This window comes from Camelus ferus, chromosome 3 (assembly GCF_009834535.1).
Source record: "Camelus ferus isolate YT-003-E chromosome 3, BCGSAC_Cfer_1.0, whole genome shotgun sequence".
Lineage (NCBI taxonomy): Eukaryota > Metazoa > Chordata > Mammalia > Artiodactyla > Camelidae > Camelus > Camelus ferus.
Window position 1 is genome coordinate 70,427,787 of NC_045698.1, and position 22,686 is coordinate 70,450,472.

The 22,686-nt window shown below is 34.3% G+C and overlaps 1 protein-coding gene across 2 annotated transcripts; it reads right to left on the bottom strand.

Annotated features, from left to right (window-relative positions):
- Positions 1-7,891: 7,891 nt before the first annotated feature.
- NUDT12 (nudix hydrolase 12) lies at positions 7,892-21,678 on the bottom strand. 2 transcript variants are annotated; one of them, XM_006186703.3, is made up of 7 exons: positions 21,556-21,678; positions 18,828-19,038; positions 17,689-18,278; positions 14,658-14,825; positions 13,421-13,534; positions 10,984-11,183; positions 7,892-10,030 (listed from the first exon to the last, which is right to left on the bottom strand). In XM_006186703.3, exons 2-7 carry the CDS (start codon positions 19,031-19,033, stop codon positions 9,920-9,922), a joined length of 1,389 nt encoding a protein of 462 aa, XP_006186765.1. In that variant the 5' UTR covers positions 19,034-19,038; positions 21,556-21,678; the 3' UTR covers positions 7,892-9,919. The 2 variants fall into 2 exon arrangements, with proteins under 2 accessions (XP_006186765.1, XP_032332350.1); XM_032476459.1 differs by lacking the exon at positions 21,556-21,678 and adding an exon at positions 21,315-21,541.
- Between the last annotated feature and the right edge of the window lie 1,008 nt (positions 21,679-22,686).

A 22,686-nucleotide genomic window follows, 5' to 3' on the forward strand; every position in this document is an offset into this window, starting at 1 on the left:
TTTATCTATTAAATTTTTAACTTTAGCTTCATATTAGACAACAGTATATGTGAAATTATGGGTTGTACTTAACACACAGTAAAACAGAAACAAATAACTAATAAAAAGAAGATATTTTCATCTTGCACCACCCAAAACCATTTTGCATATCAGCAATGGTATGTGTCTCTCACTTTAGAAGGTGTAATCATATTTTATGTGCTGTTATCATGACAGTATTAGACCAGAAATCCCTGAAGAAGTGTACTTTGCTTTGCTTCATCTCCTCTTTGGTTTTAGAATTACTATTAGAGGACAAGTTTAGCTAATCCCATGTGCAGAATGATGCATGAATTAAATATTGCCCTATTCAACGACAATTAGAACCCTCCCTACTCTAAATTTTTTCAGTTATTAGATCTGAGAAATCTATAATTATGGTTTTCTCCTACTCTGACCTTGACCAGCATAGGAACTTTCAGAATCTATCTTAAGAAACCCATTTCCATGTACTCAGTCCCATGTGACAATTCACATTATTCCTCTTTTGTCTAATTATTTATACTGTCTGCATTATATTATATTTCAAATAATAAAAAATTTACTAAACAAGTGTACTTCCATTAAGATGAAGAAGGAGTGAAAATAAAGCACATGTGCATTTAAATATATCATTAGACACTTTGAAAAACTTAACAAAAGAATAGGCACCGAAGGCTAACTGAATAAATCTCAGGGACTATTTTTTTCTGCTAAAGACTTTCCCTTACTTACTAATTAAATGAAAAATGTCTTTGAGTTTTCTAAAGAGAAGTGTTGTGTCCCTTTTGACTTATTGAAGTGCAGCCACACTACTTCAATGACTGTTCCAGAAGAGCTGTGGTTTTCTGAAGACTTAGTAATTGCTGATTTACCAACTCTTGATGGGTTTAAGTGACACTCTCTTAATTTTGAAGCATTCAATCTGAAAACTCAATTTAAAGTAGTGTTTGAATGTATGTCTTGATCTCCATACAGAAACCTTTGTGTGTAGTTCCCCCTAAACATGAAATCCCTGTGATTCTTTCAATGAAGTTGCATCTTATTCCTCAGGGGCAAATGTCATCAAGTCTGTGACACTAGGGAGTTTTTGATTGCTCAAAACAGAAAATGTGTAACATCTTCATTCCTTTCCAGGAGCCAAGGAAAACTCATATATAACCACACTTTGAAATTCTACAGAGTGAGAAAAATTTCGAGTATATACTTAAAATAAAAATGGCTGTAGGTTAATTCTACTTTTTTGAATCATTCAGAAGAAAATAATGAACAGTGTTTTCAAATGTTTCAGTGGAAATGTTATCATCATCAGCTATTTATTAAGAGCCAACTGTTATTTTTAGCAATATTTAGGATATTTTGGGCAATGTTAAACCTTATTACTGGTTTAGAATTCATAATTCAAGATAACTTGAATTACCTTGAAATTACTTGTATTACCTCTGAAAAAATAATTTGATAAGAATATTACTGTAAGTAAGATATATGGACTTTAAAAAGACTTTAATCAAAATATTTAGAGGATATATCTTCTCCAAAAATTTTAGAATCAACATTTTAAAACATTTTCTATGCTCAGTTTACTTACTCACTAAAATAAATAAATTTTTGTAGCTTAATACAAACTAATGCATGTTTTTCAAGCAGTAAAAAGGCTTTTATTTTAAAATGTCCTATGCGTGACATTTTTTGAAGACCTTCCTTTTACATAGCTTGAGCTACTGATTAAGCTGAGGTTTTGCCCACTGTCGTAAAAAAGTGTGTAACTGGCAGTCTGGCCAGTGGTGAGGGAATGCAAAATTATGTTTAGAATTAATCTGCCAGGTTAATTTAATCACTTTATGGTTGGGTTTATATTGGGCAGATAATCAGTGCTAACATTCCATCCCATCTCTTAAATTCACTGAGGTCTGGGCAGTCTCATGAGATAAGAGTAACTGCATTTTAGGTAGTGAGTTTTTATCTTCACAGGTCAGATCACATACAGAATTTTTTTCTGCAAATTTTTTTTTTAATATTTTTACAAAAATAATCAAGAACACTCTATGAAAGAGTCATCATAGATAATGAGACAGTTGAGAATTTGACCCATCAGAGTTAAACTCCTGGTGTGTCATTTTAAAGACATTTGAAAACTTGGTTGTTCGATGATTTTCCCCCTGAAGAGAGGATAATAAGACTATTTTATGAACATCCTGACTGTAATTTCATCACGTGTCTACTACAGATTTCTTTGAAAAGTTAAATAACTTCACATAACAGGGAGGGAATACAGTATCTTTTAAAAAAAGTAGAAAATAGAAGCTTACTTTTCAGTTTACTTTCCAAATAAGTAATTTTAGGATACTTAGTCAACATTATGGTAATCTGATACTTGAATAAAAGAACTAATGTTTAAATTCTGAGAGAAGAAAAGGAGATAAAAAAACTGTCTAATATTTACATTCTGAGAATGAGGAAGTTAAGGAGGACAGGCTGAATTCTTGTTCCACAGAGGAATCTTTGATTATAAATATACATTGCCATAAAATCTTGGAACATGTTACTTAAAGGTCAACTGACAGTGAAGTTGCAAATACTTTATTTTGCAAAGTTTAATTTGAGATTATTTATACCAAAGATATAAGCCAGAATAATTTGCCTATGAAATTGGTCTAAATTTCAGAGTAGATGCAGTTGTTGTTACAGGAAAATTTTTAATCCTTAATGTCTTCTTTCTTGAGATCAGATCACAATATTCTGGGTGATATAATGTATTCCCCAACAATTAAATATAAACATTTATATAATAGAAAAATTAAGTATAAAATTAATCAAGAAAAATTCTACTAACCAAACCAGATGAGAAAATCATTTTGTTGATTAGTACATTTAATGCTGCAGCTGAAACAAAGCAGAATATAGGAATTCAAAACAAGGACTGCTGCTTTGAAATGAAACTGACCCTCACTGAATTCAGAATGAATTTCAATTATGTTTAACAGCCTGGCTTTTCAGTTACATTTTCCTTGCTTTCCAAATGGACAATTTATTTCAAATTACCAAATTAGGGTATCGATAGTGGCTATTGAAATGTGCATATGATGTCTTTCTTAGCATAAACAAAAGAGTCCTAAACATACTGTCTATTTAGAATTTTTTTGGGGGGGGTATATCCATCCTCTCTATTTGGTAACAAAGTAAATTACAAACAGCTGTTGGATTTTTTGTGATGAAAGAAATATGGTGTTGAATTATCTTTATATATAACATTCAAATAGTTTTCCTTTTGCCTTTATCGTTTCTCAAGCAACTAATTTACTACAGCAAGAATTAAAATAGAGAACACTTCATTTAAAATGGAAAAAAACCAAAAAAAGTAAAAAGAACGTATAATCAGCTCACCTGGATAAAGCCTTCATAAATTCTTCAACTGTAAAGGAGACATGGATAAAATTCAAATATGTATTTTGAAAGGCAAGAAAATGAAGTAAAGATCTGAGTACCTTGTCTTGCTCTACTTGGGATATATCTGGGTTGTCTAAATCTAAAATCTGATTAGCATACTTAATCTTATGCAGTGTCAGGAGTGATCTGCTATCCTTTAATCTAGTCTATTATTATCTGTCTTAACCATTCCTAACAGTCTGTTTATTTTCAAATATATTTTTAGTGAACAATGCTGCACTGTGTGCTTTTGTGGCTTAGGAGCCTGGATAGGAGCATTATGAAACACAGCTATGATGTTCTCATGGTGCAGATGAAATGGAAGAAACCCAAACAAAAATGAAAACTTAAATGCGCTAGTTGGGCTTGTTACATGGGTGGGATTAATTATCAAGTAATTCATTTATCTTTGTGTGGTAGGTACAGGGGCAGAAGCAGTTTGGTACATGGTATGGGGGAGGCTGTAGACTTTGATTAAGATTTAAATTTGAATCCCATTTTCATATCCTGTGTAGACCTTGGGGAAGTCATCTGACTTCTCTTAGACACAGTGTGCTCATTTGTAAAACTGGGGAAATAATACAGGCCCTGACTTAGAATTTTTGAAATTCTATGAAATGTATCAATGAAAACATAGTTTAGAATCTTTAAATAAATGAAACATTTCTATTTAAACTAGTAGCGTATGATAGTGATCATAATTCTTCAGGTGATCCTTAATAAATATTAATACCTGATAAAAATTTAGAAGGTTTGTCTTGTGGTTTTTTGCAAGAACATAAATTATGGTGTATATAAAGGGCTGGAAGAAAGGGAAGTGATGAGAGTTGAAACTGCAGAGGTAAATTACTATGCTAAGAAAATAGGACTTTATCCTTTGTCCAAAGGGGAGTCTTTTACAGGAATTTTAAATAAGGGAAGGACTAGAAAAGATTGCCTCTTAGCAAAATCTCCTTGGCTATAATGTAAAGAATGGATTGGGAATAAAATCTGAAATAGGAAGGGAAATAAAAGGGACAGAGTTTGGAGACTGAGGGGTAGGGTAGGGTGAGGGATAAAGTAGACACATTAAGGATAACAATATCCAAAGTTCCATGTTGGGTAATTGCAAGACTATTGAAATAGGTATACAGAAGCAGGAACATGCTTGGGAAAAAAGATAATTTAATTTTATACATATATTTGGGAGGCTCTGAGATATCCACGTAGGTATGTCTGATAGACAGCTGAAGATAGAAATTTGGGAACCAGGTAAGTAGTGAAGGTCCTGCAGAAATGTGCAGAGTAACAAGAGTAGAAGGCCCATCTGAAAAATGACCAGAACTTAAAAAATTGAAAGAAAAAAAACAGGACTGGATGTGCTTTTGACAATGCAGCATTATTAGGAAAGTTCTGTAAGATAGCTCTAGTAAGTGGACAAATAAAAGGATTTGGGGTGAAATACTTGGACTCAAGCTTTGGCTCGAGGCAAACCAGAAGCAGCTGCAAAGGGGTTAGAAAAGGAGGGCAGAAGACTTTAGTGCAAATGAGGGGTGCTCGATAAGGGGGCCAAAAGCTTCGGAGCTTTGACACCACAGGGGCTGAAGAGAGGCACAGAGACACAGCGTATTTTGAGGAGACAGGAATACTAATGTTGCCAAGAGCTTGAATCTTCAAAAAGAGTCTCATCAGTCAGAAGAGATCTAGCAAGGAGTTGTTTGTGAACATACACTTAGTACTGAAAATGATTTTTCCCCTACACTGTATCCTGTCCTTCTCCTTCCCAGGACACTCAAGTAGAATTCAAAACAGCTTCTGAAAAAAGGTGTGCATTTTATTATTATATCCCATAAATTTTCAAATAATTTATTTGCCCAAAGGAGAAATGAGCAAAAGGAAAGTTACTTGAGTAATTAGATGGCATGGGGAAAATGGGTAATCAGCCTGAATTCTTCTTTTATTTGGGAAAATTTTTTCAACTATTAAATGAACATTTAGTCATGTTGATGGGGCTAAGAGGCAAATTCTATCTTCACTGAAGGATATCCACATACATGGTACTCACTGGTGGAAGTAGCACTTTTAACTTAGCTTTATTCCTTCAAGAATACTACATTTCTTTTATTGCTAAGCAGACATTGCTATCCATTGGACAACAGATATTTCTCCTTTCACAAATCCCATTGTAATGATGCTCTACAGAAGGCGGGGGGGGGGGGGGTGGCTGTGGAATTTTAAAACAGATCTTTTTTTTTTTTTCTTTTTTTAAGCCTTTTTCGTAATGGATACATTTTTCTTTCTAACTAGAAGTCTGATAAGAGACAAACTACAGCATAAAGAATGAAAACATGCCTGGCTTTCCATTCCTAGGCTCATGCGAACTGTACCAGACCAGCCCCTTGTCTCACCCCTAATGGATTAGGAGCTTTCTTTTAATCACTTAACTTGTGAGGTAGTTTCATTTTTAGTAATGTGGAAGTTCCACCCAGCAGTAGAAATTGAAAGTGGTACTCGTATCTATTTTAGAACAGAGTTAGTGGACAAGTGATCTAGTCTGAAGTTTATTTTTGTTTACTTTTTATCCTGCTCATTTTACTCTAGCCTGAAATTGCACTCGTATTTGGAGCAGTGTGATGTTTTGAACATCTCAGAGGAGTAACTTATAAATATTTATTACTGCTTTCAGATAGCAGTGAGTGCAAGTCATCTCCATCAGTGGGGTAAAAACGATTTAAAATGCCATTTATTCAAGCTTTGCTGCTAAGAGTTACTTTGCGTTTTTTGCTGAGTTTACTTGTGTTTATGAAACAAGTTTGAGTGCTCTAGTGCCAAATAGTTTGGGGGATTTGGAACTCCAAAGAAAAGATGCCCCAGCAATGTGTGCAAATTCAAATCTCAGGAGCCATGTTGGCCTTGACTATTATCTGCTCTGCGTTGTCATAGTGAGGTCTTCGGGGGAATCTAGCCATGAAGGGGAAGCCAGTAGGAACTCTGTGTGTTCTGGGAGGCACTGTGAAGGATGACAGGAGAAAATACGGCTATATCTGTGTGAACCTCAAACTTTTCATGACTGTAGAGGTATATAATAATGACTATTTTTTGAAAAATACTCTTATTTTATACAAATTACTAGGTTTGTCATACTGACCTCTTTATTTCCCAGCCTTTTCATTAATCTTCATGAATAATAAGCATAGTTTTCATTCTCTTATGATATATTTAATCACATAAATGCTTTGTTTTGTTTTATACATGAGAAGGGCACATAATTCTCCTTATTTAGTACATGTAACATTAGTACTAATAAATGATAAATTTAATTAAAATTCAAATTTCAGAACTTTGTAAAAGTTATTTTTTGCCTATTATTTCCAATATATTTCTAAGAATTATTTATGGATCCCTATTTATAAACTCCTAAGAAAACAACTCTTTGGTTAGCTTTTCTCATAATACTAATAATGCTTATACAGGACTTGGTATATAGAGTATTGACAATTATTATTTCATTTTATCCTTAAACAACCCTATGAAGTGCGTATCTCCAGTTGGCTAAGAGGAGTTAAATTTCTTTAGATCTCTAGATCTTTTACATTTGTAGACAGACACTCCTAGTTTTACACTTTGGATTACTTTACTTTGGATTCCTAGATATTTTTTTTCTGCTAGAGAAAACTGTCTCTTTTAAGCACAGCATGTAAATTTCACCCATCATCCACTAGTCGCAGCCTGCGCACACACATTGAGAACCAGACAACTTGTTCTCATCCCTAATTAAATTCACATTGTGGAAATTTTATTCTAAATAATTAATTGATTTGTTTTATAGAACAGTTTCATCTAGTATTTTGTTATATACACAATAGCAACACAATTCTAAGAGCAGCTGTCTACTGTTGTTATATGAGACTTAATTGAGTTTATTTGACCTATTAACAAGCTTACACTTTCTCCTTCCATCTCATAGTCTCACTCTGTTGTTCCGTTCTATTCTGTCTGCATCTATGTCCCTAACCTTATCTTTGAAAGAGTTACTCAAATCATTTTTCCAGCTAGATGAAATATAGTAAATAGTAAAGTAGTGAAAAATTAAAAATGCAAGGATTGGTAGTATTAGACAAATAAAAAAGTCATTAGACTAATATATAACTTTAAATCTGAAGATGAAAAATTACTGCCCTATATATGTGTGTGTATATGTATATATAGTATATATATGTCCATGTGTTATGTATGTATACACATATGTATGACCCAAAGCTACAAGATTAGAAAGATTAAAAAGATTTAAATAAAAAAACTTAAGTCTTCCAAATGTGACAACTTTTAAAAAGGCTTTTGTATTTTTTGTTTACAATATTATTAATTCTAAACAGGAGAAGATGACTGAAATTTGGCTTTTTCCATTTTTCGGAAGACATTTATCAAAATATATTAAAAAACCACACATAACACACACAACAGAAAATATACGATAAATATTTTAATGTTACCTTCAGTTTTATTAGATACAATCATGGCACTTGAACCTCTACCATTTCTTGGTTATTCCTTCTGCATACATGTAGCTATCCACCTCTCAGAGGTTAGCAATTTAAGAATGATTATTAAAACAATAATTTACTTAGATACTGATTTTCCCTGAGTACTGGATTAAATATCCAAAGTTAAATCTATAACTACATTTTGTTGATACTTTATATTTTATCCTAAAATACTGGCTATCCTAACATTATGGAAACTTGGAATTTTATGATGTAATCTTAGAATCTGTAAGTATTAAAAGTACATTTGGGGTAATACTGAACATAGAGTCATTATGCTTTATAATAATCACGGCACATTCTTTTCTATATACTTAGGTAGTTCAAATTTTATTATGTATCTAAATGTCCTATGTAAGTCTTAATTTTGTCTAAAGTCCTGATACCAATAAGCCTTCATCGATTACTAAGAAAATCATTGTTCATTGGTAAAGTTTTGTCTAAGAAAGTAATTTAAATGAATTTTAGTATCTAAAAGTTTAATTAACAGTATTTAGTAAATTAAATTTATTCTTATCATCCTCTATTTTAATTTATTCACTAAATACTTTTAGTAATAGTTTCTACTTTCTGTTAGAGGGAGAATCCTGCACTAGGTTATACAGTATTAGACTGTTGTAATTAAGTTACTTAATTATGATTAATTGTATTAACAATTGTAAGTAGTTGTAATTGTGTAACTTTCTCCAATTAATTAATTAATTGATTCACCTTTAATGGGTAAGTTAATTAAATTCACCTTTCAGGATTTCCTTTTATCTATTAAAAAAAAAAAAGGGCAGTGGACTACATATATTGTCTTTAAGGTCTCTTCTAGTTCTAACATACAGTAGTAAAGAGCCAAACTATATACATTTATACAGTACTTTTTAAAACAATTTCAAAACAGCCTTATAAAATATGACAGTTCTCTGTTGTGAAATTGTGAACTACTACAACTTACTTTCTCTAGAGTGTTATTGATTCAGTTCTAAGACATACTTACTGTATAAATGCTTTTTAGAATGTGTTGAAATAAGGTAAAAAGCCAGGACGTATTTAAGAAATATTATTAATAATGGTTATATAATTTTTGCTAATGAAGATACATCCCTTATCACAAAATGACATAAACCAATGTTTTTATCACATACGTATATCTATCTGGGATTTTATATAATATCTGACCTTTGAGGAGAATTCCTTTCAAATATGTTTAAGTTGAGTGAAAAAGCAGAGGATCTTGATTCGCCCGAAGAACAACTTTTGAGTATAGCTAACAAATAGATACGTTAATTAATTTTACGTTTAAGAAGGGGGTCCCAGACATAGTGATACATTTTCACTTAAGTTCTCCTTCCCTAAGGCCATGGTATACTGATCACTAGTAGAGTTGTTAAAATAAAAAATTATTTAACACTGATCAAAACAAGACAAGTAGCAACACGGTAAGAGTGCCACTGCTAGAACAATGGAACCAGGAGAAAAAGTGGATTAAAATGGGAAGAAGAGCAAAAATCAGCTACTGACCACCAAAAGGACCTTTATGACAATGAAAACATTAAAAATCAAGCTCAAAATTCATAAAATAATTCTGTCTCATTTCTCAGAAAAGACCTTTAGTGAATGGTTTAATGCTTACAAGAGGCAATGGAATTTAGGTTTATTTACATTTTTAGAATATACTTCTTTACAACATGATTTCTCTTAATAGAAATATGTTTTTGTGAGATAAAATTGTGAAAAAAATTTCAAAGGTTACTAAGATTTAACAAAAGCTGAGGCAGTGTTGTAATTTATAAAAATGTGAATTTTGTGGTTAACATGGAAGGTACCCTTTGAAAATACTTCAAAAACCCAGTATGATATTGTGAACTGTGACATTCTAAAAAGCACTGAACATTTCTAATCTCACTTGAGGAATAAATGGGATTAGAAATCAATTAGACATAGTCAAAGTCCAGTTATTTGATTTAGAGATTGGGGTTCATTCCAATCCAGTGTTTGATTAATTGATGTGCAATAGCTCGGCTTGGTGGCACAAAGAATGCCTGCTGCTTCCCCTTGGTCAGAACATCCACAACCTAAAATACACCATAATAAAATGTATTAGGATTTCAAAACTGTCATACTTAAATTTCTATGCTTATGTAATTCAACTAAAATGTAATGACTTTTACAGTGAATAACAACAGTAGAAAGTAACAACATCCATATTCAACCTGCAAAATTTAGTTTAGTATTTTTAGTTGCTTCAATGAGTTAGTGACTCAATTTTTTAAATATTCCAGAAAGACATTTTCCCTTACGAAAATAATGTCATGAAAAAGCAAAGTATATGCTACAAACTTATTTTCAAAGTGGAGTTAGCTTTTAGAACAGATTCCCTTCTATAAAATTTGAGAAAAGCCTAATTTCTACTTCTTGAGATTGAGCATAAAATAAAATTAATTTTATGTACACAAAGTCACAAAGGATTTCAGGTCTTCACTACTGTAGTGTATCAATCTGTTTTCTGCACAAAGACTTTGGGTCATGCAAAACACAGACAAGTAATTTATTTTTCATTATATTACTTAAGTATGAGTTTTAAAAAGTTCTGTGGATGTATCTTTGTTACACAGTTTCGTCAGTCTTGTCAAGTACATTTAAAACGAATAAGAACTTTTCAAAGCACTTTTACTGGTATTTTTTGAGTTAACTTGTTTCAATGCTATAAACTAAAATGTTAAATGTGTAATAATAATATTCCTGCTTCTCATCTCTGAAATAATGTTTACCCACTTTAAGGCCATTGAAAGGCATCATTAATCTCAAGGAATGGCATTTGAAATGAGAAAATGGCACAGAATCATCATTACTAGAAGAATTTTACAGGATGTTAGCATAGGACACATCAATTACATTGTAACCCATGAATGATGAGAAGGCCATAGCTATTCATTCAACTTGTTGATAACATGTATCCTTGCTGCACGCCCAAACCAATACAGTCAGAGAACAATCAATAGAAGAAGGAAATTAAATTGAACTTTACCTGTTCTCTAGTGAACCAGCGGGCATCCTCTATTTCATTCTTGTCAACTTTAATTTCTGTTGACACTGCCACAGCTAAGCAACCAATCATTAATGAGGAGGGCATTGGCCATGGCTGACAAGAGACATACTGAACATGGCCAACTTTGACTCCACTTTCCTCTTCTACTTCTCTCCGAACAGCATCTTCTATTGTTTCCCCTAATCAAATGGGGCAAAAGAACAAGGAGCTGATGAACATGCCCTGGACATTTGTGCTCTGAATGGTTCAAACATTTGGAAATCACTTTGGACAGAAACTCAGTTCAAAGAATCAGAAAGCAGAAACCTTAAAACTAGACTGGAATTCAAGAAAACATTATTTCGTAAAGCATATGACCACATACAGAATCAAAATCCCAAGAAACTTTTCATTCTTTAAAGGTCTAAATTTGTTACATTTAAAAAATTATTAACATCTACAACTATCCAGCACCAACTATTGGCTAAATACTATGCAAACACATTAAATATTATCTTGTTTAATGTATCTAGCCTTTTCCTCAGTAAAATCTTGAAACTTTTTTTCTTATGTTTCAAAGAGTTATTGCAGATAAGTCTTTTCTAAAGAGTTAAAAAAAATGACTAAAAGTTTAAAAACAGCATAAGATGAAACTCAATATTTTTTCTTTCTAAATTATTATTTTCTTCTTGGTAGTTGTAGATACAGCTATGATAATGTAATGCCTCTAAATGTACTTTGTATTTCTGATTTGTTGAAACTGAGAATTAGAATAGAGGGAATAGTTTCTAAGTTAAGTGTTTCTGGATGTTTAGAAATATTTTGCTATTAAATAGAGTTTTTTATTTCAAATAGATTGGTAAATTTCCTGTATTAAAATTAACTTATGTTCATAAAAATATAGTGAAAAATAACTCATGGAGTAGCATAAGATATTTACAAGACTATAACTAAAGACTAGCATATAATACATATTTTAAAAACCCTAAAATCAGTAAGAAAAAAGGATAAAAATAAAACAAAAATAGGCAAAGAATATAAACATGTAAAATCCAGAGAAAAAGAAATTGAATGCCTAATAGACATTTGAAAAAGATGCTCCATCAGGAGAGAAATCTAAATTAAAAATACAATGATATACCATTTCATTCTCCTCAAAATGGCAAATAAAAATTCTGAAATTCCTAACTTGGTGAAGATACAGAACATTTCAGATACAGTATATTTCATGTACTTCCACAGGGAGTGTAAATTGGCAGGAACATTTCAGAGACTAACTTGGCAACATGTGGAAAAGGTTAAGATGCTCATATTCTATGAGATAGCAATTCATCTCTCAGATATATACCCTATGGAGGCTTTTGCTACTCCCTGCAAGTGTGTACAAGAAATTCTTTAAGAATGTTCACTGCAGTGTTGTTTGTAATAGCAAGAGCTTTGAAATAAACTAAATGTCCAATAGCAGAATGGATAAATGAATTGCAGAATATTCATAAACGGAATGCTACACAGCAGTTGAAAAAAAATGACCTAGAGCTACTAGAGGCAGCATGCTAATTAAGAGTCTGGACTCAGAGCCAAACTGCCCAGGTTTGAGTCCCTGCCCTATCACCTACTGGCTCTTTGATCTCGGGCAAGTTATCCAGCCCCTGTACTTTAGTGCCCCATCTGTAAAGCTGCTGAAATAGTACTTTATAAGGTTATATGTACTTTATAAGGTTGTATGAGGACCATATAATTTAATATACAGAAAGCATTCAGAACAGAGTGTGGCACTACAGATGTTTAGTACTATTACTACCTATTAATATGGATTAATATTGGAAGTTGAGATTAAATGTGTTAGTTAGACATATTTGTTCATTTATTCCACAAATACTTAACTGAACTCCTACTACATGTGAGACATATGCTCTAAGGGTTTGGGATACAGCAATGAATAAAACAAAGTCCTTGCCTTTATGGAACTTACTTTCTGGTACTAGGAAATAGTAAGTAAATAAATAGATAAATATAACAGGTTCAGTGGCGATGAGCAGGGTGAAATCAAGCTGAAGAACAGGGACTGTGAATGCAAGGCACGAGGCTAAGCAACGTACTTTCAGCTACCATGGAAGGCCTCTTTGAAGAGGTGACAGTTGAGTCTAGCGCAGAAGGAAGTGAGGTGTAAAGCACACAGATACAGACACCTTGGGTAAGAGCAATGCATGAGAGGTGTGTGAAAGAGCAAATACTGAATTTTTAACACAGACAGAATTACTCCACTAGTAAAAACAAAAAAAAATTATTTAAAATATACAGAAAATATTTTTAGATAGCCTAGTTTTATAACATGATAATTTATCAGAGATTATTTTTCAAATGTTGTCTAAAATTTTTATTTGGAAATTATAAATTAAATGAAAATTACTGTAAAAAATACTAAGAAAAGATTTACCAGGTTCAATAAATCCAGCAAGGCAAGTAAACATGCCTGGGGGAAATCTTTTCTGCCTGCCTAAAAGACATTTGGTCCCATCTGGATGAATAACTTGCATGATTACTACTGGATCTGTTAAAAACAAAGCAAAATAAAACAAATCAGGTGTATAAATGACAGGAAAAAATAATTTAGACTCATTGTGTAAAGCCATTGTCTAGTAGGATAATAAAAAACATCTCCTGTAAGAAACAGTTTTGTCTAGTTACAAGAGATTGTTTCTTTTTGCCTGAAGACAGAGTCTTTGAGGGAAATTGCATAGAATACTGTCGGTAAGCTACAGAAAGACCGTTTTTGTCTCCCTTCTCATCTCAATAGCAACATTTCTGGTGTGTTTCTGGTATGCTAGACTTATTCTTATTTTTTAATTAGAAAAGAGTTCGAGTAGGTAATACATGGCAAGGAGAAAATTCAAATTTTAGCAGAGTAAATGTAGTGAATTACCTTCCTCCTTCCATTCCAATCCTTAACAAAATGCTTTTAAAAGCTAATGTGGCTCTATGATTAAGTTTAAGCCATTAAAAAATAAAAACTAATTTAAATAATAGTTCATCTCTCCAGAAGTTGCTAATTCAGTGAATCCGCCTCACTGGATCATGACTGAGAACCAGTAATCAAATGTGAAAGGATCCTGAGCAGCAAACACATAGGTCACTAAGCCATGCACTTTATCCCTAGGAGACTTCCTCAGGTGTTGCTGAGTATCTTTTTTTTCACAGTTTTAAAGGGCTGGGTTATCAGACTTCCAAACCCACAGCCAACTCAAAGCAGCAATTAGGGGGAGAGAAGGTACAGGCAGACACCAGCAGTAATGAGGAGCCAGCTCTAGGCTGTCCTGGCTTTGGTGATGCCACAAACAGGCACTGGGTTGTTGGGGCTTTTTTTTTTTTTTTTTTTTTCCTCCTTCTTTTTCTCCATTAAGTGGACCCAGATGGTAGGCTTTGGAAATCATATATCTCAACACATGAAAATCATACTGATTAGCCCAGAGTTTAGAAATGGCTAGTTATGTAGAATGTCCTTTACCTAAAAGTCATCAAAGTATGTAATATTTTAATATTTATAGTCTTAATGGTTAAAGTAAACATGCTTTTAATAAAAAGTAAACCCCTCAGCAACTCAAAATCGTATCTTTCCAGAATGTCTTACTCCCTAAGATTTCCAGATGGCTGAGATTTCACTGTAAAAGACTTACCAACTCTTGGGTATGATGTATTGTGCACACCGTGAAGGCTAGGACAGCCTTCTTTTAAGCATACTCTTTTATAGCCACCTTCTTCAATTTTAGTTGCACTTCCACAGGTTGGGCAGAACTTATATCGACTGTGCCAGGCAAGAATAGATCTTGCTTGAGCTACAACACCTATATAAGAGAAGCAGAAAAAGTTTGAATCCTGTGACAAATTGTAAAGAAATTAATATATAAGTAAAACGTTCCTAAGTCATAATAAAGCCATCATTACACTGTACTTTCTGAACAGCTGTGCAATCAAGGGTTTTAGTATTCCTACTTTTATGATGTGTATCTTTCTTTTAAAGTATCCGATTTAATTCGACAGATGACAAATGAAAATTAGACTTACCATTAATTCGGACTAATAAAATATAACTCTCACGTAAGATAGATGTGTTAACATTAGTATGCACTGTATAGTAGTATACACTGTATTAGCTTAGGCTTTTATTATAGGTGATTTAAAAATTTTGGATCCACATGATTCTAGTGTATAGTGACTTTACAAGTAGTGACTTTACAATAGTGACTTTTATAAAAATTCATTACAAAGACAGTTCCTAACTGAGACTCAGACTATAAAGGAAATAATACTAGAAAACTATAGGAACTCATCTCTGCTTTCCTTGGTGACTAAGACAATACCAGTGTGTCACTGTAGAACACACCCTTTTACAACTAGAAACTATACAAAATATTTTAAAAAAGATTGTGTTTACAACTTTACTGATTAACTTTGTTTATGAAAAAAATGCCTAATATACTTTATCTATAGCCTTTACCCTGTTACTTCAAAAAAGATTTAGTATGACCTGACCAAAAATACCATATTTGGGGCAGTAAGAGTAGAAATGCTGCATTTCAAATGCCTAACAAACATGCTCTCCCCTAAAATACATTACTTGGTCTAAGGATTTTGAAATAGATAAAATAACCATAAACAGCAATAACAATGTTCTAAGCTTGGAAAAATGAAAGTAATAAACCATAAATAAAACCAAATGTAAAAAAAAGAATACAAAAAAAAGGTAACACTGAAATTCAGTGAACCATAGGCAACATTAAGTATTTGCCTGCTATATTAGTTTGTAATATATAATTTACCTTAAGTTATTGCCATTATTTCAGTATCATTACATTAAGAAAAGCTAACATTTACTGAGTATTTACTGTGTGCCAAGCACCACGCAAAGATCTTTACATACATAATCTTATTTAATGTTTAGAGCAACACTATAATGTAGATACTATTACTATCCTCATTTTTGGGAAGAGGAAACTGAGGCAGACACAGGTTAAGTATCAGTGTAAGGTTACACAGCAGTTGAATAAAAGTGCCTTAGTTACCTTACTAGTTTTTTTTTTAAAATATCCTTTTGATCTTAAAATTATATATACAGTTTCAAAGAAAAGATACATTTTCTTTTAAAAAGTGCAGTGGTTTTTCTACAGATTTGGAGAATAAAACATAGCACTTGTGATTTGCGGAAGGGTGTCTAAGCAGTCTCTGAAGAGCTTACAGCATCACCTAAGGGAAGGTGGACGCTGACAAGTGGTCCCTTCCTCACCTCCAATTAACTCTTCAACTACCATAGTATGCCTTCCATTCCTTCTACTCCACTGACACTCCTCTTGTCAAATTCATCAACAGCTTTACATTATGAAACCAAAGATCCTTTAAAAAAAAACCCTTTGCCTTCATCTTATTCAGATTCTCATTAGCATTCAATATATTTGATGTCTACCTCGAAGAAATACTTGGCTCTTTTGGTTTCCATGAGCACATTCTCCTGTTTTTTCTTACCTTACTGCCACTTCATCAACATCATCCTTGATGGATCCTCTCATTCCATCTGACCTCTGTATTTTGGGGGATTCAGGTAAATGATTCTGAGGTTCTCTTTCATGCTTGCTCTCAACTCTCTAAATAATCTCAGTAGTTTCCTGAGATTTAAAAACCTCATTTGTGTTGATGACTCCCATAGGGTAACTTTCCAGTTCCTCTCATCTTTGTTCCAGATTCTATTTTCCTTCCCTGAAACTTAACATTCCCAAAACTAAACTTTATTTACTTCAAGTCTGTCCTGCATCCCTTGCTCTACCCATCGCACTAACAAGGAACAGTATCACTATCTACTAAATTACTAAAGCCTCAAACCTTGCAGTCATTCTTGATCTTTTCCTTCATTATTATGCTCTCCACACCCAGTCCATTAGCCAGTACTGCTGATTTTCCCTCCAGAATATATCTTGAATGTACCCCTTTTCCTCCACTATTACCCCCCTAACAACTCAGGCCGTGGTCCAGGGAACTATCATCTCCCTCTCATTAATAACAATCTCAACCTACTGATCAAGCCCTATCAGTTCGGTCTCCAGAACATCTCAAACTCTCCCTTTTTCTCTACTCCACTAATCCAAGCCACTGCAGTCTCTTACCTTGCCTACTGTAATCTCCAGTCCCCTCTTAACAAAACTAACTTCCATACTTAGTTGCCTATAAATTATCATCTACAAAGCAGGCAGAGTGAGGGTTTTTTTTTTTCCTGTCATTTTGTTTTTTAAACATAGGCCAGGTCACAACATTTAAATGGAATTTAGAATAAAACTCCTCATTCCTTACCATGGTATATAAGACCCGACATGAACCAGCATAACCAGCAACAGAAAACAAAGCAAAAGAGTCAAGGTCTTGGCCGTCATGCTCAGTGTATACCAGGTGCTCAATACTCATTCATTGAAAAACTAAATGAAACCAGCATGCATTAGGGTTAATTCTGGGGAAACTAATCTTGGCTGATGAAAACTGCCACACCCTCCTAGGAGAGCAGTCCCCTGGGGTGAGAACTTTAGGACGTTTCTAACGAAGACAGCCTAATTTCATTGCTTACTGGGAAAATGTGCCTCTTACAAACTGTAGATTCATACAATTCTAATCCATTTCCAAAAACCAGATTGTTACCAATACAAGTAAACACTGTTCACTTCTTACCAGCTTCTTTTTCTTTCAATTGCAGAAGAGCTGGCATTGGAGGATGAAGAAAGTAACAGTTTTCATGTCTTTGCTTAAAGTCTTCGGCGGCAACAGGGTCTATACCTAAAGCAAACCAGGCAACCAATCCATCATCTTCTTCTCTTGAGACTCCCCCAGCATAATTAAATAACTCTTTTTTCATTTCAAGTTCTACTCCAAGGAAAATCAAGGTGATCTTCTCAGGCTGAGCCAAATAATCCTTTACATCTGTGTAGTTCAGCTGACAGAGCCTGACTTCTGGCTGCTGGAAACTTTCTTTATTGCCACCTAGAGTAACCAAGGGATTTAAATCTGAGAAAAGGATATAAACTGTGGCTGGATGGCTTTCTTTTGCTAATAGCCAGTCAAAATTATTTCTTTTTTCACTTTTCCGGTCCAGTAGTGTCCTGCTAAAATAATTTTCACATTCTTCCACTTCAGTGGTTAGGAACCAAGGCTTCTTCCCACCTTTAGCATTAGCTAGTAAGTTAGCTATATGCTTATAACCCCAAAACTTAGCAATATCCAGTGCAGTCTGCCTTGATTTATTGACAATGGATCTGTCGCACCTACAGATAGAAGCAAAAAATGAAATAGGAAATAGAATTTTCTTCAGTACTTATTACAATAAAATATTCCCAGGTGTACATGATAGCCTCTCTGTTTAATAATTACATATTTTTTTTTCCTTTTAGCACATAACAGACTAATGGAAAGTTAAAAGAAATAATCATAAATGATTAAAAGTTAGACATAGTAGATATTTAAAATTCCTGGAAGATTATTTATAAAATAAAAAAGAGTAAGGTTCACATGCTGTAAGGAGAGACTACATTTTTACAACGAGTTTTTAGTAGTCATAGTGTGTAGATTTGTGTTTTGCATTTGAAAGAAAAAATTAGACTGACTCATAAGTTTCTTTGTATTAAGTATGAAGAGTTAATTCCTCAATAACAATTAAGTTTTTAATTAGATATTATGCAATAACAAGACTGTTCAATGAGTAATTTACAAGCCCAATGATGTAAATATGGCTGTAAGAAAAATTTAAAAGAAAAAAATGTAACCCCCAAATTAAACCAGACATCCCTTCACGTGGTATAGCATAAAACATTTACCCTTTCTCAAGTAGAAATTGGACAACATCTGGGTGCCCATTTCTTGCAGCATACATTAAAGCAGTCCAGCCATTTTCAGAAGTTTCATTGAGAAGAGATGGAGAATGACTGAGTATCACTGTTAACCTGGCAATATCTCCTTCTGCAGCTGAATAGTGAAATTGGGAAATTATTTCTTGCTTTGGACTTCTTTGTACAGAAGACATTTTATCTTAAAAAAGGAAAATAAGAAAAAAAACTATTTGCAATTGCTTTTTTGTATCAATGATTAAACATTATCAGAGTGCTGATATAATATTAGTTATGGTTTCTAAAACAATATACTCTAAAAAATTAGTAGTTAACTGTTATCATAGCATACATTTCAAAACTGTTATCAGTTGAGAATTTTAAATAAAATTCAACATGAGGGGATGTATAAAATAACATATACAGAACTTTGGCAATATAGTTGAACAGGGTGACATCATTAGTAGGGGATGTCAAGTGATAGATATTACAAAGAGGAAAAATAGACCAGAGGGACAACTTGGATTAGGGCATGAGGGGAGTTAAAGCAGACAGAAATAAAGGCAGGTGTTTTTAGCAGATGACAAGTAGAATTCTCTCAGATTCTGTGGTACCAGAAACAGGTCTGTCCTCTCAGGGAAATTATGATCCTATAGTTAATTATTCAAAAGCTAAGTTTTATAAGAAAACAATTTATTGCTTTAACTTGCACTGTTAATTCTGCAATCCAACAGGGACTGACTTTTGCTCATGGTGTGAGGTAGGGGTCAAGATACATTTTTATCCAGTGGATAATCCATTTGACTCAGCATTATTCTTAAAATTACCATCTTTGTCCCCCTGCATTGCAGTATTATCCTTGTCATAAATCAGATAACCGTGTATTTTGGATCTGTTACTGGACACTGTTCTGTTGATCCTTGAATCACAGAAGCTTTTTAAACAATTAACTTTGCCTGCTTTGGCATTCTGTTGTTTCAGTAAGAAAAAAGATGTAGAAAATAATTGTTCTATACCTTTAATAAATGTTGCCTAATCATGGATTGAATGTGATAGGGCACAAACTGGGTTACTTTTTTGTGGAAATGGTTCATATTTCAGTTGTCTATAAACTTCTCAAAGTACTTTTTTTTAAGGTATGATTTTTTTCTATGAAATGATACTAAGAAAAGATTTGGGATTCTAACTAGGCTTCTACCATTCTAAGCATAAGATATTGAGGCTAAAAAGAAAGGTTAGAATCCGTAATTTCTGACAGCAGTTGTCTCTAGGGTTCTAACACTGCAATTTGGATGATCAACTTGTAGTAGGAGTAGCATAACCAAATCTAAGGGAAAAAATGGGTTAGAGGTTAACTTTCTTTTTTTGTGTCTGTTCACCTTTCCTGTTTATATCTTTCTGCTGCCTGTAAATAGGTCAAAACTACGCACAGGAATGGAAACAAAATGCCGAAAATCTGTATTCAACTTTAATTAGGAGGAATGACTTCTCAATTAGATAACAAGTTTTTATTACTTTTGATTTATTCTATAACTTACCTCACCATTCTCTTTATATTAAGATATCTGAATGCTTTAAACACATTATGAATAACAAAAGCTACAACTTTTCAGGATTTTATTTTGCAATGCTGTACACTGACCCATTTACAGTCTCCCTTCGAAGTTGCCTTTTCCTTACATTTATAAAATTAAAATCATATCATACAGGTTCTTCACCTAGGTTTACTTTAAGTAATATTTAAGTCATGGCCACTTCTTCACTTTCTCCACAGGTCACTCACTCTGGGTTGACTGCAAAACTGGCCTCCAAAAGTATAGTAACATTCACCACCCCCAATTCAATGCTTATGCATACAGTATTCTCAGGAGAAAAGAAGTGGAAAAATGTGCATTTTCTGCCTTAGCTTTCTCGGCAGAAAAGCCATCTCAAAACAGAACCATTACTCATTCCAGAAGAGCACACAAAGTCTAAAGTCCAGTTCTACAGCTTGGTTTACTTTTTCATTTCTCATTGTCAGGTTCTCCTCAAGGTAAGGATAAGGATGTGAAGGCAGGATGAGGTGCTTCAGTGAGCTCAGTGTTGCCCTCGCTTTGCAAGAAGGCCATGAACTATCCTGAGAGGTCTTTTTAAGGAATTTTAGGTTTAAAAGGTCTCAGATTTTAACCAAACCAATATCCACTTTTACCGATGGGTAACCTGGGGCCTACGACTGGCCAAAGGTCACATGGCTCAAGAGACGGGGCAGACCTCAAATACAGCTCTGTCACTTAAGTCATTACTATTTAACGACCATTATTCAACGAACTCCACTTCCTTGCGCATTCAAGAGGGCCACATAGCCGATTCAAGCGCCACCCATTCATGGTCTCTCCAACCTCTCCGAACAAATGCCTTGAGAGTTTATTTTCTTGCCACTACTGTGAGAGTTCTCTTTTTAAACGTGAAACCAGATCCGAAGCAGCACTTCTTCCCCACCTCAAAGACTGGGCTGGAAACACCACCATGGGCAGGCCCGGCTGCGGCCCCTGTCCCATCCCGGGAGCCCGGACTGCAAGGCCAAGGCTCCCGCTCCTGCACCTGCACCCCGGAGCGAGGCTGCGCCGCACCGCCCGGCAGGGCCAGCCGAGACGGCGCGGAGAGCCGAGAGCGCGGAGAACTCGTTACCAGCCCCAGAAAGCGCACTGGGGCCGACCTACTCGCCGCTGCTGCTACTAACCCAAAGACGACCAGAGCAGAGGAAACCAGGATGTAGTCGAAGGACCGGGAAAACCCCGCAGTCACTCTTCTGGGTGCGGGATGGAGCCTTTCGGTCTTCCGGCGAGGGCTCGGTGTCCTCGCACGGCTTTATGGGAGATGTAGTTTAAACGTCGCAGTGTGAGATTCGAGAAGGCTGAGGGCTTGCGGGTGGAGGCGTTGGGGAGCCAGGGCAGAAGGTCGTAGCTGCGAGTATCGGCTTCCTGGCGGTGAGTGAAGAGTTGTTTTATTATTTTTGTCTTTTTTTTTTTCCGTGTGGGACCGAGATGTGTAGAGCGAAGAAAAACTCTAGGTCTGCGGAAACGGTCTTTTAAGTTTTCCAGAATTTCACACCCAATCTCCACGAGCATCTTTAGGATATAGTCCAATGCGTTGGAGTGTTCAAAGCATCCTTTCATATTAAATAAACCTGGAATATTGGCTGGACTAAGTCATTCCAGTATATGACCTTAAACAAGTTGTTGGCTTCTGAACCTCAGTCTCCTCGTATGAGAAATGGTACCATGTAATGATGCCTGCCTCGTTCAGTAGTCCTTTGAAAAGTATGAGTCAATCCGCCACAACACCACCTTGGATTGTTGTGACGTGTAAATAGGGGAATGTATGAAAAGCCCTCTGTACAGTGCGAAGTTTACATCTTGTACATACAATGCAATTATTGTTGTTGTTGTTGATTTAATTTCCCGCACTTTCACGCTCCAAAACCTACAGAAGTTATGTGAGTACGAAATTACAAAGCTCAGCCTTGGTAATTTTCTAACTCCCAGAGCAGGAATTTTTTTCTTTACTCAGTTGCCTCCTTGGCGTTAAGTAACAGTTAAGGAATCTCAAGGTTGACCATCCATTGCTTCCTGCCCGGATTTTAGGCATTGGAAGTTCCTTATTTTCTCAGTGAAATTATTACAAACTCACTGATACTGCACTTTTGTAACTACTTTTTCTAATTTTGTTCTGTGTATCTTTCTGTGAGTAGTTGTCTTCAGTCTTTAATAATTTCAACAACGAGACAGAAGATCAGAAATACTAAATTTAGTTAACTCACCTGGAATACCCAATCTTTGTATTCAAACATATCTTAAAATAAGTACATTAG

Bases quoted from the DNA above. Each gene is read 5' to 3' on its own strand.
- NUDT12 (XM_006186703.3), bottom strand. From the start codon at position 19,033: ATGTCTTCTGTACAAAGAAGTCCAAAGCAAGAAATAATTTCCCAATTT. The intron at 13,535-14,657 runs GTAAGTCTTTTA...TGTTTTTAACAG, and splicing joins TACATCATACCCAAGAGTTG to ATCCAGTAGTAATCATGCAA. The intron at 11,184-13,420 runs GTAAATCTTTTC...CCATTTGATTAG, and splicing joins TGCTGGATTTATTGAACCTG to GGGAAACAATAGAAGATGCT.